The sequence below is a fragment of the Cataglyphis hispanica genome, chromosome 10, assembly GCF_021464435.1.
Source record: "Cataglyphis hispanica isolate Lineage 1 chromosome 10, ULB_Chis1_1.0, whole genome shotgun sequence".
Lineage (NCBI taxonomy): Eukaryota > Metazoa > Arthropoda > Insecta > Hymenoptera > Formicidae > Cataglyphis > Cataglyphis hispanica.
Window position 1 is genome coordinate 4,188,111 of NC_065963.1, and position 18,652 is coordinate 4,206,762.

Sequence of the window (18,652 nt, forward strand, 5' to 3'; positions counted from 1 at the left end):
GGTGGGTTGAATTACGATTTCATATAATTAGGCTGCAAGGAAAAAGCTGCCGTACCCTTCTGCCGGTCCCTTTACCGACAAACCCCTTTTATCTCTTTCTTTGCGGCACATTTGAGTCTGCCGCCAATTTTTGCCGTTTATTAACACTTTATTCCGAAAAATCGGAGAGAATCACAAGCGTACGAACCGAATATAACGTTGTGATCGTGTTTGCGCGCTATTTCAATAGCGCGGTTTCGACTCGTTTTTGAAAGGATCATACTTTATCGACTGGCTATTATTTTAACGAATGCGCGGGATAACGAGATTCAACGCGCGCGTTATTACTATACATATGCGCGTGTATCCGCTTGCCAATTATATAACCAACCATTATAATAACTTTCTCCCAACTCATCAAACCGACGAATCAAACCGACTTTGTTATACATACTATTAAATGTATAATAACCAACGTTGTGCATTATCAACACGATAAAATCGCTACCATACAAACTTCATTAAGCTCATAAGCTTCTTTATGTATTAATACTATGTTTTATATCATAAGTTATCAGACGTGAATAATTTATGAAATTTCGCATCAACTTTTACATTGCATTGCTTTTATGTGTGTATTATGTCAGATTTCTTTATTATAATTTAGGATCAATAATCACCTATATATTCCTTTGAGAAAAGTTGAATGCTATTTATGCGGTACAATATAAGATTCAGATCGTAATAATAATGCTGTTTATCATATCGTGCGTTTATATAGAAAATATTGTATCGAGAGGCAAGTGCTTGTCAAAAGCAGCTATTGAAAATCGAAGCCAGACGCATTGTGAGTAGGACTTGCACACATATACACACAACCGCATCTTCATATATCCAATTATTGGCTGCTTTGTAAGATTGTATTTTATGAATTATATATTGTATATCTTTTTAGCCAATTCAAACTTCGCTTTTATATGCGTCTAAAAAAAGAAATATTCGTAACTATCTCAACTTATTAAAATAAAATCCATATTTATCGATATCACATAAGTATCTGCAATATCAATATAATTTAAGCTAGATTGATTTTTCTGTGTAACAAAAAATTAAAAAAAAAAAATGTATAAAAACAGATGTTAAGAGATGAATTCGTAGAAGAAATATGTGCCACATTGAAAAAGCTGTGTGAGTGTGTCAAAAATTAAAAATTGCAAGATAGAACTTGGCTTACTCGTTTTACTGATAAAACTGTTATTTACATATCACTTTTGGAAAAGAAATTGTTGACATGCTCGACGGTTAACAGTTAAAGCACAAACTTGAAAACAAAACCAGGTCACCAAACGCGTGAAATAATATTGTGTCATATTACGTCTTTGAAAATATTTATTTGTTGACATAGCGTTCAAGAAATAAATCACTATATATACTCATGGAAACCAAAGCAAAAATATAAGAAAAATACGTTTTAAAGTAAATAATCTGATTATTAGTTCTTCGCTAATCTTTTTTGTGAAATTAGACTAAGTCTCTTCTATTACGAAACGAAGTTTCCGGACCGTTCTCTCTGTATACGACAAAGTAGAAATTCTCTGCCGTCCCATGAAATTGAATCCTTACGCAACTTTGGTCTCCAACGAGAGAGACAGTCGCTTTTGCCATTCACAGTATTGTAACTCCACCGGGATTCGGATCCTACACGCATTATTTCACATTCGATGGTGCATTCAAAATTCCGTCGCGTATATAAACGGATTAACACAAAATATTTGCAAAATTTAAAATTTATTTCCTGTCTGGATATTTTTTTTTTCAATAAAAACTATTACGCAAAGCATTGCCTACTCTCCCATTCATGTACGTAAACGGGATTTTATACTGACCATTTATTTGTAGGTGTAGAGTTTTATATCACACACAAAATATGATCGATAACATTCAAAATAGAATCATACAAAAATTAAAATATTTACTAATTATCAGAGCCTTTTTTCTCTAAAGTACTAATGTCGACATGTATGCAGCTCTCTCATTTTTTATAGATATTTAGTGGATTTATTTCAAATAACCATTTATTCTTTCAAGACATTTTTTGAGTTACAAAAAATATAGAACAGTCCAAATTGATTAGAAATTTATTAGATGATCTCTTCACTTTTTTACAAATTCTTCTTTCTTTTAAAACGCAAACCAATCTAAAAGATAATACTTAAAACGATTAAATAGCTGCATAAATTGAAAAGTGATATCATTGAAATTGCTGCATACAATCGAAAATCTTTTGACCTAAATAAATATCCAATAACTTATAAATATTTTAATTTTTGTAAAATATATTCTGTCCGGATATTATTCATCGTATTTCTATTGAAATATTAAAAGCAAAATTAATTCATTGCAATCGAAGCTATTGATAGATAATTTTATTAAAACTGTTTTTAAAATAATAAATACTTTATATAAAAATGGAGTATAAAATGTGTAAAAAAAAATGTTTCTTAAATAATCATTATAAAATATATTTTAACAGTGTATTTTAATCTAGACACCATGAGCTTATCAAATGAATAACAAAGAATAATAAAATATAGTTTTATCCACATAAAAAATAGAATAATAAAATAAAATATTGAAAGTTTAGATACAAATTTAACAAATTCAACAATAAATTCAAAAGTCTTGATAGCGCGAAACATATTTCAGAAATGAACCCGCAAAGCCGAACGTAATAGTTCCATTCATCGGACATTCAAAAGAGGATTTTACGGACATTCTGTATCAAAGCACAGCATGCAAATGCGATTATACCACAACGATATATGAGCGGATCGCCGCGTTTCTCGAATACCCTTTCGGAATTTGACAGCAATTAATTTTCTGCAGATCTAACTTTCCGTTTTTTTCTTAATAATTTTTTGATTATTGTATATAAAATATTATTGACCGCATAACTTTACACTTGAACTCCAGCCAAATTTTATGTCGAATGTATAAACATTTGCAAATAATAAATATATTATATTGATAATATTTTATTATTACTTGCAAATGTTCCACTTTCAATTCTTTTCAACGTTAAAAATGATAATTAATAATTTATCTAGCAACATATATATACAATTAGCTTTAAATACGAATGTTTTTTTTTCTAAATCGTACAACATTTAAAAAAATAGCATAAAAGTATCAAAAGTAATTTAAATTGAATGATATTTTGAATAGATCGATGTTATTATCGCTACTAATTTCTCTCGATTATATTTTCATGCAAGCGTAAGTACAAATTTTGTACGAAGTGTAATACTAACACCTTAATAATTTTGGCAAACGCCTCTCATGCTTTAACGCGTGTACGCCGGTTCAATGAATCGGTAATATTTTCGTGAGGCCATTATGCACAATTATTCCACAATTGCGCCCAATTTCTACCATTGCACAAAGATCGAAATGGATATTATGTAACGGTAGAGTAACGCGGCGCACATCGGTCATTAATATTTCGTGCTTGTCATCGAAATTCAATTTCCGCACGCGGTGGTCGACGGCCGCCAGGAACTCTAATTCAGTGTCTGTGGTCCCGTCAATCAACTATAGCATCAGCCAAGTAGCTGGAAATAATTAACGCCTTGCGCGCATTGCAGCTCGTAAACATTCCAATTCTCGATACTATTGTTTCGGTTAGACAATTGTGCAATTCATTTCAAGTTCATGAATCTATTCGTTACTTCCGCGTGATCTTATTAAATCGTAGCTTTCCAAGAAATTCAAATCTGCAAATGTCAATATTTCTAATAATTATTTTTTTTATATCCGACGCAACGACTATTTTCATCATTTTAAATGGCCAATTAACAATCAAGTGCAAATAAATAATTGAAAACATAACATAAAAGAAATTGAAAATGTGACATGTTCTAAACACTTTTTTTGCATTAAAAACATTTTGCTATAATTCATTTCTTATTATGCTGCAAGATAGAAACACAAATATAAAATAATAAAATCAATGAATATTTCCAATTAAAAAGCAATATTTTTCATATATATGTATATATGTTCGAATCTAAACACAATTATAGATATCTATATCTTGTTTCATAAAACAAATAATGTATTCCAATTGCATGCAATTAACATGTGATAATCTAATGATAATTATGCGAGAGTCTCAATCATTCAGTATTATGCGAGACTGGGGAAATCGATCGTTGCATGTCGAATGGCTTTAATTCAGCAGTCATATAGTACAATTATCCCCTTTAATTCACGGCGTAGCGATTAAAATAGGATAAAGGGATATTCGAAATGTTAAACATTGTAACGACCATTCCCCTTTCCGAAAGAGAGAGAGAGAGAGAGAGAGAGAGAGAGAGAGAGAGACAGACGAGCAAACGAACAGCATATGCTCTGCGTCGTAAGAAATACTTTAATGCAAAAATTTCTTTGCAATATACGATATGATTCTGAATATAAAATCCGCCATCCTTTTGTTCCTGCATTGAATATCTTTCCCCGTCCTTTACATATCGTACATTTACGAATAAAAATCTATCTTCTCGGTATATATCGATATTCGTTGAAACGCATTAAAGCGCAATGCTTTTCCCTTGCTCACTTGAGTTGTTCATCAAAATATTCGATAAAATATTCACAGCGAAAGAAGAAAATAAATATTATGACGTGAACCGCGTTACTCGTAAATTACGTAGTTTTCTTCCCTATCGTAGGTATCCAATTTCCCGGTGAATACCAAGACGTTCAATCTGTAAGAAATTGAGTTTGACATAACGTACCACCTGGATGAATATGCATAATATTTTATACTATATATTCAATTTTACTAATTTTGAGATACCTTACGATTTATACATATATATATATATATATATATATATATATATATATATATATATATATGCTGGAAAAATATTTCTAGCTATATTAAACGCCGCTATATGTATGTGCGACTGCATATGACAGCGCTCATTCATCGTTCCATAAGAAGACATTTTTCTGTTGAGAATTCACGAATAAAAAGTTTGTAAGATCGATTTACGCAGAAACGATTTAAAATAAGGAATAGATATTCATTCCAAATATTTTTAATAAATACCAAGGATAAAATTATTTGGACGATATTACATAAATACATTAATACGATATTAATGATATCACATAAATCAATCGTACGTTGCCATGTTTTTGATATATACATCGAATTTGTGCACTATTTATCATTCTGATATCAATTTAAAGAATTCATATATGCATTCGATTCAGATTTGCATCAGAGTAATGTTCGTACCGATATTAAATGTCTGAATAAGTCTAACGCGGCCTTTGATGTTATTGTACTCGTGCTTTTCTCTCTCGAGATCTGTATTGATATTTCGAACTTGTAACATTCGCAACAATCGTGCAAATTAAAATAGAGAGAGAAATTACTGCAATTTACTATAAAATTATTTATACAAAGTAATTAATTTTGCTGCATAACGGCATAATTTATAAATGTATGTGCACAAAATTTATAAATATTAATTTAATTAATAAACTAATAGCAAGAATGAATAAATTAATTTAAAATAAGAGATTAAACATATAAAACAATATAAAAATTTTATAATTTGCGGCAATAAAAGAGATATAACATTATATTAATAACAATAAGTATTTTAAATACACATTTCTAATATAATAATAAATTTGTTTATAAATTTTTTAAACATTTTTCTCGCTAATTATTTTTAATATCCATAACAATGCTCTTAGCAGATACATAATAAATACATAGTAAACAAAACAAAGGTGAGATTACGATATCTACGCGATGAACATTTTCAAAGCGTCAACTTTAATAAAAATTTTACATTTACGAGATTGTAACGTCAATATTTGATTTTATTTAAATTACATTGTGATGAGAAAGGATATTTCAAATTAACATTCACTTCAAATAGTTCGATTTTTATTAATCCGTTTTTACTATTCTTTAAACATTACTAGAGCAGTGAGAAGATAAGAATGAAACGATTTTAAAGTTCGCGTTTCCTTGCAATAATATGTGCTCTTTCTTTTATCTTTATTTAATATCCGCGTTGATCGCGATACGCTTCAGTAGCAATGTTACATTATTATAAAATTTCTGTCTTTTTGCAAAAGAGAATTATCGCATGATATTATCCCGAGAACATGTTTACATACTTTTACCGATGATAAAATCTGTTCGGCAACCCTTAGGAGAGGACAGTACATACCCTCGTCTAAAATGAGCAAGTATAAACAGGCAATCACGTTCGGTCCCAAATTCAAAGTAGCAAGATAAATAAGTTGATAGAATGATACTAATTGCGATACCGAGAGCACCTACTATATTAAAGAGATAACAAGGAGCCCATTAGCGTAACGAGGCCGAGTAATCAAATGCATTTTTGCACAAAGTTCTGTCGCGCACAATAATGAACGCTAATACAGTTACGCGACGCACATGTTCCTGTCAATTATGGAACTTTAAATTGTTTCGAAGCATGTTAAGAACTTCAGCTATACTCGTATCTGCTGTACTCGTGCTGATATAACAAGATCCGTAGGCTTAGCATCTCGCAAAACTTGTGGAAGATCGTTGAATAATTACGAGATTGAAATATCAACTGAGAAGTTACTATTAAACCAATATTAGACCTTTAGCACATAAAACGCGATTATAGCACGTAATCTTCAAACTTTAAAGACGGTATATATAATTTTAAGATAATAAAAAAAAAAATTTCTCATGATCATATTCAAAGATATAATTCCAAATTTTCGCATAAACACGACGAAATAAAAATCAATATTAATTTAAAAATAAAATTTTTTGCAGAGATATCTTATACGTGACATCCATAAATAAATAAATTGTGAGAAATGATAGCCGCACAGAAAAGACTCGGATTAAAATAAAGGTAAATATTACTATGACATGAATCTACATTGATTGGACGCGCACATGTTCATTTGATTACAGTAATAACTTACTGCGTACGATATTCGAATCGCGTATTTAAATTAAAACCGTCAAACCGTTCTTCGTAAACAAATTACAATTTTAAGAACTTGGTTAACGTTGCTGTTATGTAATGATGATATACATATATATGTATATTTGTTGCACGTTATATAGACGTGAATTGTTTTAAAAATTTATAAGAATAGAGGTTCTCGCTTAATAATAAATATATGAAGATTAAAAAATTATAGTCAATTTAATTCTCAAACGTGCAATTATTACATCATTATTTACTTAATCCCAAATTGATCTACTTTTAATAGAGAAAAAGAAAATAATTTGAAAGTTTTTATAGAATTAAAAGCTAACAAAATATTTAAAAAGTAAAAGAATTGTATATACGAGAGAGAAATAAGGTGAAATTAACATTTTGTTACACGATAATTTTAAATTCACTATAAATTTTCAATCAAGTAAAACTATAAATACTTGACATACCTTATATATTGCTGTAATACTAAATAAATATTTGATGTACACCAACTGTGAATCTCTTGATATACCTTATATCAGGGAAATGGAAAACCGTATAATTTCTAATAACTAGTTAATCAATAAAATAGTAATGTAACTTTCTGATGTGTGCCGCTTACGCACACACGCGCGCATTGCCGAGTGTGTAGTAGTACTGTATAAACTGACTATGAAACCTCTGTTAATACAAACGTGTAACTCGGCTTGCCGCCAGTTAGGAGATCAACATTTGCTAGTGTCAGCTATCGTCACAGCTCGTTACGTCAAATTGTGTTTTCGGTATTTGGAAACATTGTCCTCGTATTTTTCTAAATAAAAATTGCTATAATTGTCAACGATGATATTAATTATATAAAGGAGACGAACTTTATGGATTAGGACTCAGAAATAGACTAAATTTTTTCGGTTAAAAATATTTTCTAATATTTTCTAATATAGAAATATTCTAATATCGAAATTCTTTTTATATATAAAAAATCGCTTCTCAAATTTAATTATGCAAAAAAAATAAATAATAAAACATTCCTTAATTTTTATATCAATGCACGTTCGCTGATTTATATGTTTTACGTTTATATAAAAATTATTTTAAATGTTAAATGTGCGTGTATAACTAATTGCTTTTATATAAAGACGCAAAATGCCATCGTAATAGTGAATAAACAGAAGCTAAGTAATGACGAATTTTTCTGATATGCTGTGAATGTTACGGTTGGATACAAAGCAAATTCATACAAGCGTGTAATTCCAGTGGCCGCTAGTTAAGGGACCATTATTCACTAACGTTAACTGAAATTTGTTATCATACTTATGATACAATGTGATATTGTTTCTATACTGTTGAGAAAAAATTTTGTCTTAAATAATAGTTTACTGTAGGAAATTGAAAGCAAAAAAAGCCTTAGTATTTCCCAAGAAGTTATATTTAAGAGAATAAGTTACAAGTCATAACATTCCCTTTACATAATTATGTTATGAATCAAAATATTGCCGAATTTGGAGAAAGTTATTGTATAATTTAAGAGTTATTGTATAATTACGCAAATACTACGTTCGTTGAAGCGTCAGATATTCTAATAAAATATAAAATTCTAAAAAAGTGATTGATATAACTAAAAATTCAAAAAATTATCGCGTTATTATGTGTTACAAATTTAAAATTATATCTTTCTGTGCACGACTTGGAGAATAATAAAAAACATAAATAATTAATAATTGATTAGAAAAAAAATGTAAAGTATACACATAAGTAAATTTTTATTTGATTCAGAATTTCTTATATTTTATAATAACAGATTTCGAAAATATAAAATTGTTAAACAAATTAAAAAATATATATAAGAACGTGCACAAAATATTTCATGAAAAAAATATTGAAATTTAAAATATCTAATCATTTTCATTTAAGTATTAAATGTCATATTTTTTGCCGATTAAACAGATTTATTTTGTAGACATTTTGTGTACGCGCGATGGTACCGATACAAATAGGTTGAAATAGATGGCTCGAGAAATCAATGGCTAGAGGAATGATCGTAACTTGGTGGACTTACGAAGCCAGTGACTACGATCGGCTACAAATTCAGCTGTTTCGACCACTAACATGATTATATATATGCGTGCGCGTTTATAACTACAGTCAACTCGATTAGTCGATTACGTAAGCAGCGTACCTCCGCTAGAGAAACGGCATCGTACTACCGAGACTATTTGATCATGTATCGAAACTTTATCTCTAAAAGATATCTGCGCGCGTGAATAACTGCTTTAATAATGATAGTTCGTAGCGATTCTATGTCACAATGTAAATGACAAAAGTAAATTTATGCGGCAAAAGTTTTGGAATCATAAAGATTTATTGTAATATAAAATAATTAAATTTTGATTTTCGAAGATATGCTTTTCTCTTTTCATCATAAGATTAAAGTAAGCTTTTCAGAAAAATTTGTTGTTTTTGTTTTATAAAAACTTAAGAATTTTTAAATAATAAAAACTATATAAATTTCTCTATCATAAACAGAAATAAATAAAAATATTTATTATAAAAATATTTATAAGATGATTGGTATGATGACTATTTTTAATTGATCCGTCAATTAAAAATTTAGACACATGTTATTTCGTCTAATTTCACTTTATTCTCGAATTCCCATATTAAATCCCGAATTCAAATATTATTCTTACACGACGATGTATTCAATTTCTTTGTAATCTATTTTATAAATAAAAATATTTTTTTTTTGAAATATTTATTTTATTTGTTATTGTTTGTTATATTTACATATTTTTTTTATATATGATAAAAAAATAGAAGATCATGCATATCCTAGTTGTTTTACTGTTATCCTAGTCGTACGCAAAAAAAATATGATCGCGATACGTTCCGGAAAAATTTCGTGATATTGTTTTACAGTTTATTAAAACATTCTCGTCAAGGTATTTGATGATATCAAAGCAAAAAAAAGATAGAAAATCACGTATTTCGTAAGTTGCAATTTTTCTTTACATTTTCCTTTATCTATATATCCTATTTTCTACAATTTGTTTTTATTTTAATGGAATTGACCTGAAGGTAATGCTCAAAAAATAATTTCATTCATAAAATGCTTAAATACTGCATTTTTTCTTTTCGTTACGATTTCATCGAGTTTTTATTGAGATAATTATAGCATATTCAATGACATTAATTCTGTTACGTATAGAGTTGCAAATATGAAATATTTTTCATATTTATTATTACATGTGTAAATCGTAATTGTTATATCCATTATTAATTCGGTAAATTGTTATACATACATTTATATAAATAAAAAATATAAGAAATAATTGATCACGAATAAAATTAATTTCAAAGAATATATTTTTACTAAATATAAATTATTTAACTAAACTTTTTTTTCTGTATTTTGAAAACACAATAAATGTGTCTTAATTCGTGTCATAAATCGAAAGATAGACTACTTAAGTATTTGCCAATATAATATCTGGAATGCACACAAACGACGTACGTGCGTCTATCCCACATATTTTCATGCAAATGATACGCGGCTGCACGATGACAATAACAATGATCGCTTCGTGACGACCGGCACCGAGATCGTGATCAACATTTCTCTTACCTGTTACACATGCGGAGGGTAGACCTTCCCTAGAGCTTCTCCGTTGCGGCATCGATTACGCCAACCGCGGTGAAACGCCGTTGGGTTCGTATTCGGTCACGTGCATCCTACTGTAGCCGTCGAATCGCGTTCGCAGCAAACCTGCAACGATATTGCGAACGAATAAATATCGATACCTGCTCATTATATCGTATCGCAAAATCTGCGTGCTTGCCAGAGCACGCGCGTCCGCTTCCCTGCGCTCGTTCTCATTCACCCGCATGTCGTATCTTGACGTATCTTTGGCCTCTTTTCTCCGCTTTATGCGATATGTGCGATAATGGTTGCAAGCTCAGCAATGGTCTCGGGTTTGCTCGCGTTCACGTAATTTATGAATGTATCAGACCGCGATCAACCTTTATCTCATTCTGATTACTCTTATCGCGTACTACGGCTTCTGCGAATTTCTTCCGAATTTATCAGAGAATAAAGATAGTTGCGCGATTCTTTATGTGTATTCCTCAGAACAGCATGGTCGTTTACGTATATAATATTGGTTTACTTATATAGATTGTGCTTACATTATGACTCAAACTTTGGAGGAAGTAAGTTTAAAGTAATGCGACTACTTTGATGATCTTTCGCTGCTTTTACGGTTTTAAAAAGTTTAAAAAGTTAAAAATAAATTTAGTAGTTCTAAGATCTCGCGTATAGCGAGTGAGCAAGGCATCCTCATTTTTATGAAATTTAATCCGAAAATATACATATATTTTCTATCGATGAAATGCATAAAATACAGACATTACAATCTTTATTAACTTTTAATTCATTTATTTTTTTAATTTCCTCTATTTTCAAATACGTTATTGAGTCAATAAGAAACAATTTTCTCTTTCACACCCCTAACAATTTATTTATAAAGTATACAAAATAAAAATTATAAACTACATAAATTTTTAAAAACTTTTATATATATTTAATAATATAATATTTATAGTTTAATTGATTTAATTGCATTGTCTTATTTTACAACAGTATTTCTAGAGCACAATAATTGCGGCAGACTATTTCATATATCATAGTGATTATCTTTAAGCCTTATGATACGGCATTAACCGAGCGATATACATCGTGCGCGTCATACTCGGACATGAAAGACACATAACCCACTAGATTCTGGAGACCAAGAGACTATAGATAAACGCGCCGATAACGTCATGAGTCCGTTTATCTTCGTTAAAGATTAAATCGGCACCTAAAATAAGTACGCTCAATGAATTGCCCGAATGAGCTTGTCATTCAAGCGGTTGCAAATCTAATTCCATTTTTAGATATCGTAGGATTTTTTAAATAAATATATTAAAATAATTACATATTTTTAGAAAGGCAATTGAGAATTTCGACAATTTCAAGTTTGTTATATTTTTTGAAAAAAAATGCAAAAGAAAATATGATTATTTTAAATATTATTCCTTTAAGATTAAAATCTTTTGTTTTCCTAGTGATTTAGCAGCTATCACATACTATCAAAATACTTATTTAATATACTTACTTGAATAATATTTGAAGACTCGTGCAGAGATAACTTGACGATCACCCGATACTTTTTTTCGGCACTCCCGATACTTTTTATTCGGTACTCCCGATATTTTTCTCGACACTCCCGATAGTATACATCAGGCGATATTTATACTCGAAAATTAAATCTCTCAGGAATTTTATATATTTAATATGTGATGCAATTGATAAATTCACGTAATTAATATGATTATATCAATCCATAATACATACACGACGAATATTTTTTTCGACACTCCCGATATTATATACACGTTTACTTGCAGACAATATTTATTCTTAGTAATATAAAATCATGACTCGAATATAATAAATTAAATTATTGAAAAACAGGTTATATCGCGAGTGAATATTTTATGATTGCAATATTGTACCGCAATATAGACTAATTCCATTTTTTTCCACACTCACAAGATACCGTAATATGCATGTAATCTGATATCGTTTCTTCCATACTCACATGATGTTCGTTCGCGATTAAATTTAAATTTTAAATTTAACAGCCACAAGTGGAAAGCTAATTAATTTTTACACTTTCAATTCCGATCGAATACTGTAGTCCGATTCCGAAATTCCGAGTTCATGTTGTGCTAATTAAATATGGCTGTCGTGACGTGCGTTAATTTGACGCTAGTTTCTATGACGTGAAATTAACGCATATAGTACATTTATGTATAAGGTGTCGCGACGCTACCGCGCCCTTTGATTAGATATAAACTCGATAGCAATAAATATATATACATGTATATCGAATATACAAAGAGAGAAAGAAAAGAAAAAATCGTATATAATTTTTTATCACTAATTATTAATAAACGCGTTGCGATATTTATTAGATAATTTATTTATCATTCTTGATAGTATTATATCTATACAGAAAGAGAGAGAGAGAGAGAGAGAGAGAGAGAGAGAGAGAGAGAGAGAGAGAGAGAGAGACAGACAGACACACAGCAGAGAGAGGAAGGAAAGAAGAGAGAAATTATGTGTGTAACACGTATATATGACACTAGTAGAAATCGCGAAAAGTTCAAGTTATTTTTCACGACGATCAAGATTGTATTGTGCGAGAAGTTATACCGAAAAAATATATGAGGAGCCGTGCTCTCTCGAGACAGGAAAAAATTTTCAGAAACGAATTCAGCCACTTTGTTTACATTGAGCACGAGTGAGCTTACCTCTATTCGTCCCTTCTCTTTCGTACGTTTCTATTCCTTTTTAAGATTGCGCGCTTATCTCGTTTCAGTTTCTACAGAAATTACCGTGTTCGACGTAATGCAATACATTTCGAAACGGATCGCGCACATATACACGCACACAGCTCTATCCGCCGGCCGAGCTCCCTTCCTAGAATCTCCCTTCTTTTGCACACGGTCTCCTCGCATTTTTCGAGACAGTTTCTTCTTTAGTACCATCTCGACTGTCGCGAATGTCCAGTCGAAAACTTTTTACGTTAATGTCCGTGTATATTCGATGTACAACATTACGCGTATATTAGAATATTACTTTTCAAATATTTCGTGTCTTGTCGGTCGGACGTACAAACTCGGAGTGTCGAATCGGATCACTGTCAAGTGTATCGGTTCACTGTGTTAGGGCCAATTTCACCACCTTCGGTTAAATTAACCGACGGTTAAAATCAGCAGGGTGGCAACAGAAAATAGAGGCGAATGAAAAGCAAGCATTCTTATCATTTCAGTTGCCACCCTGCCATCGGTTAATAATCGAAGGTGATAAAATTGGCCCGTAGTAAACGAAATCGGAAGTAGAGATATTTAGTATTCGTATCCATGTATAGTGTGTTATTTAGCATTGGAAGAACATTGATTTGTGATATAGATAAAAAAATCTACCTTATAATATACCCCGTCCATAAAGCGTGCAATGCCGAGAGTGTCGAGAAAACAATCGGGCCGTTGTCGTATTATGCGTATATCTGTTATATCCTCTAGGTCTAGACTTATGTCGCTTCAAGGTTGCAGCGTGTCGGCTTCGTGTTTTTCCCGTGTTTTTATTGTCAAGGATACATTCCTCGCGGATATAATTAAACGACGCACGATTGTCGTATTAATAAACGCGATGGAGATTAATAATTTTCATCGAATGACGGTAATTCTTTGCTTTGATTATGGAATAACGTCGGTAAAAGACATACAATTCTTTAGAATATATACGTCACTACGCGTTATTATTATTCGATCGAATCGTATCGAATATTATTCGGCATATCAAAAATATCCGTAGAATTTATTTAGACGAAAATAATATTCGCGCCGTAATTTATTCGTTCGTCTCTCGACTTTGTCGGTACATGTTACTTATTGCGTGAAAGTAGCTGCGCATCTTAAATTATATATCGCGTTATGCGTGTATAATTTTAATAGAGAGGCCGTGAGAAAATAACGCGTTCGCGGAGGATACTTGCGATACAAATTTGTCGATTCCAGGATAATTTTTCGATCGCGCGTATGCCTCGAAATGAATACGTAGATACGCGAGACGCGACGTGCGTGAGGTAGGGAAAGGTTATGGAAGTAGGCACGCACGGTGTATAATAAAGGTAGTAGACCGAGCGCGACCGAACGAGTGGGGGAATCGGCGGGGTGTTCGGGCGATCTCGGCTAGGCGCCGAAGTCTCACGAAGTGTCCCGAAAGTAAAGCGCGCGACAGACGGTCTTCGCGCGTCGAGCTCACCGGTCGTTCTCGTTCGCACCTCTCGGTTGTCACGAGTCGACGACGTTTACGCGACGACGATTCCCGAATACGGATTAACGTTTCCGGATTGACGAAGACGCGCTTCTCCGCCGATAAACCTCTTGTTCGTCCGCGTCGAATAAATCACGCCACGATCGAGTTTCTTGTGTTTATTCGCGGCTGTTCGCGGAGTTGACGCCTGAAGTTCGCGACTGAGAAAAAAAAAAAATCAGTTTCCGAGTGTTTCGTTTTGTGATGTGCACGAAGCCAACTGCCGGCCGCTGCAAGATGATGACGACCACCGCCGTCTGGGCCTGTGTCCTCGCCGTGCTGTGTACGACGTTTGTTAAAGGTGCGCGTCACAAGTTACATAAGCACACGGTGAAATCTCGTTATGACGAATACCATAATTTTGTATGTCTCATGTATGACGAAATTGTGATAATGTAAATTTTATTCGATTGGAATTCGTTATAATGAGATTTTATTGTGCCTTTATATATCCATCGAATAACGTGCTTTTTTGACGTATGTTCGATTTTGCTCCGAGCGTCGATAAAACGCGCGACGACGATCGCCGTTTATATCTCTCTGTTAATCGCTGTCGAATATATATCGTGTGATTCGACGTATTTGAAAAAAAAGACTAAAAGATAATTTTATGATCTCTTTGCGATCGTTATCTCGGAAAGTAAACGCATTTAGGCAAACGAGCGGCCTCGTAACTTTTTCTCTCGTTGCATTCTCTCATTGCGCTGAAGATTCGCGGGAAAGGGAAACTCGTGGGAAAAAAATTCACGAGTGCTTTGAAGTTGACAGAAGAGGAAGAAGAAGCGGGAAAAGGGGCTTGATATGCAGGTGACGTTCACTTGACGTTGTGTGCGTTCTGCGCGCGGAACGACGCGTCGACGTACGAAATGAATATAAACGCTGGCGGGAAAACGCGAATGCTCGCGACATCGTCATCGACGCGAGATTACCCAACTCCGCGTGTCGCGCAAGCCGGGATGAGATTTCGTGTTCTCCTGAATGCGTCCGTTTCGAGCGAAACGAATTCGGGGCGTTGGTAATGGCGCGTTGTAAACGTAATATAACATCGGCGAGCTATTCCGCGTATATATGCATAATTGATGTGAATATAATACGTGAATATAATTCGACGCTCGATTAACAGCGTGATATTAATATTAAATATACGAAACTAGATAGACGATTCGTAGTGCGTTATAGCATAATGTGCAAAATCCGCCAGATGGAATATGATTACGGTGAATATAAAATATGACATATTCGATATTAATTTAATATCTCATTCTTATAATATATTTTGCAGATAATTTTTTGCGCGGTGTAGATGTATAATAAAATTAGTCGAAATGTGCAATAAAATGAATATAAGATATACAAATACCGGAAAGAGAATTAACAGCGCAGGGAATACAGATATAATTAATACCAAATAAATTTAGGAAAATATTTATGTGATGTGAGATTTCTGATTACTAGCGCATTTAACTATAATATAAAATTCAAAATGATTAATATATTTTTATATCAATATAACGTATATTTGAAAAATAGTTATGAGCACGATACGAGATATTGCTGTTGTGCACGTATTTCGAAACAAAACGGTTCCTTGTGGCAGTACAGTAGATTAGAGCTAATCGATCATCGAATCAGATAACGAAACATGATAGGAGGCACAATAGCGTATATATTCTCGCTTATGAGTTATATCGATATATGCATTCTCTATATTACATCGTTTTTGGATTAACGCGATGGTAAAATAATATAATAAAATAAACAAATTTCACGAATTATATTTTTTCATAATAGATTTTAAAATATTTCCTATCATAAAACTAAAAATTTTTTACGACATCTATTTGATTCAATTCAACACATCTAAGCATCTTTTAATCTCACACTAATTAATTTTGCTCAAGTAACGATTTAAAAATTAAACAATATCAAAAATGAAAAAGACAAGATATTTTACTTTATTTATAAACATATTTTTTCATCATTGCTGTCTTTTCATAGAAACTTATTACAGAACTTACACTAAAAAAAGATTTTTAGTTCGAAAGAAATAAATGAGAGAAAATGTTGAAAGATATTTAAATGTATATTGTATTGAAATTATAAAATTTAAATTATTTACTTGCGGAGAATAGGTGGTTTGATAAAAAGTAGGATTTATTGTTATTAATTTATATTAATTTGCAAGAACATTTTACAGCGGCCAATAAATTCGCGATATGAAAAAGTTCTGATTTAGTGAAAACGGATATATATGTATACATCAATTGATTTGCTCGTTTGCATCCGTAAGATTTTTATTGGTACGGAATCCATACATAAATCCAAGTTTTTATTTGTTTAAAAAACATACATTTATAAAAAAATTTGTTACATCATAAATCTACATTTTATGATTTAACGATTCATGATTTTGAAGAATTATTACATATATCAAATCATTCGCACTAAACGCGTAAATTTTTTTAAGCGAACTTTATTTAATTATTTTTATAATAAATTACTTTCAATAATTTTACGTGATCTATAATGAACGAAATGACAACCGATTATTTATGGAAAAACGTTGGCCGGATAAACAATTAATATTTACGATACAATCGAAGAAAATTTCTCATTACTTGCGAATAACCTGTCGCAACCAATTAAAGCTTCGGAACGTTGATTATTTTGTAATTATTGCGACAGACTTATTTAGGGACAAGCACATCGAAATACGGTACATTATTTTTCACAAACGAGATTAATTCTTAACCGAACAATAATTTTTTTATTATTTTTTGATAAAAATAGAATGTGATAATTTACTTGATTTCATCATCATTTCTCGAACATTTTCAAGATAATTGCTCTTAAGATATATTTTTCTTATTGATTAATGAAAAATTAAATTAGATTGTTGAATATTAAATAAAAGTTCGAACTTTAGTGTATATTAAAAGCACCGGAATATTACTTCAACAGATTAAAACTATTTTTAGATAAAATTAATGATACCGTTACAGATCGAATATCTCACTTTATGGCTGATAAATTTGGCGCTATTTCGATTTGATATTTGTCTTTTTGATCCGCTGTGTCATCTGAAGTCGATTGTCATATGAAACGGTAAAAATCTTTATTTGAAGTCTTCCGTTAATCTCTTTCTTCTCTATCTAATTACATTATATTTCTCATTTGCCGTACATAAAGTGATGCGAAATAAATTCGCTTGTTGTGGCACATGTATATAAGACGAATCCAATAACCGGCATTTATTGATCTCAGTTATACGAGCAACAGCCGATATCAGAGCATTATTCTATTTGTTGCTTATAATGCGATATATTCGCGAAGAATTGCGTTTATATATAAATTTTATAATACAGACTATGATTTAATCTGTCATTTTAATACGAAAATCTGATAATTTTTAATAGTATAGAAATTTTTAACTGTTTAAAATTTTTCGAGTTTATTATATTAATATTAATATTATACTACCATAATATGCTAGTTAATTCGTTAATAAGTTAATTTGTTTTGCAATATTTAGTTTCAAAATTAAAAATAATATGAAATGGAAACACATTCGAAATATGAAAATTTGTAAAAAAAATCTGTTAATGTAATTCTGAACACGTGTTGACATCGCGCCACGATTGATGCTAATGATGTATACATATAATATATATTTCGATAGAAATAACGTGCTGTATAAAAATGCCACGCGTATATATTAACATCGCGTGCC

General features: G+C 31.3%; 1 protein-coding gene across 3 annotated transcripts in view; it reads left to right on the forward strand.

The window, feature by feature from the left end:
• The first annotated feature begins 14,684 nt into the window (after positions 1 to 14,684).
• Positions 14,685 to 18,652, forward strand: part of LOC126852545 (fasciclin-3) — a 280,034-nt gene continuing 276,066 nt past the window's right edge. Inside the window, exon 1 of one of the 3 annotated variants that reach the window (XM_050597452.1) lies at positions 14,685 to 15,223. In XM_050597452.1, coding sequence (XP_050453409.1) covers positions 15,127 to 15,223 — 97 coding nt within the window. In that variant the 5' untranslated portion in view covers positions 14,685 to 15,126. The remainder of the gene's footprint in view (positions 15,224 to 18,652) is intronic. The other 2 variants (XM_050597454.1, XM_050597453.1) reach the window with 2 other exon arrangements.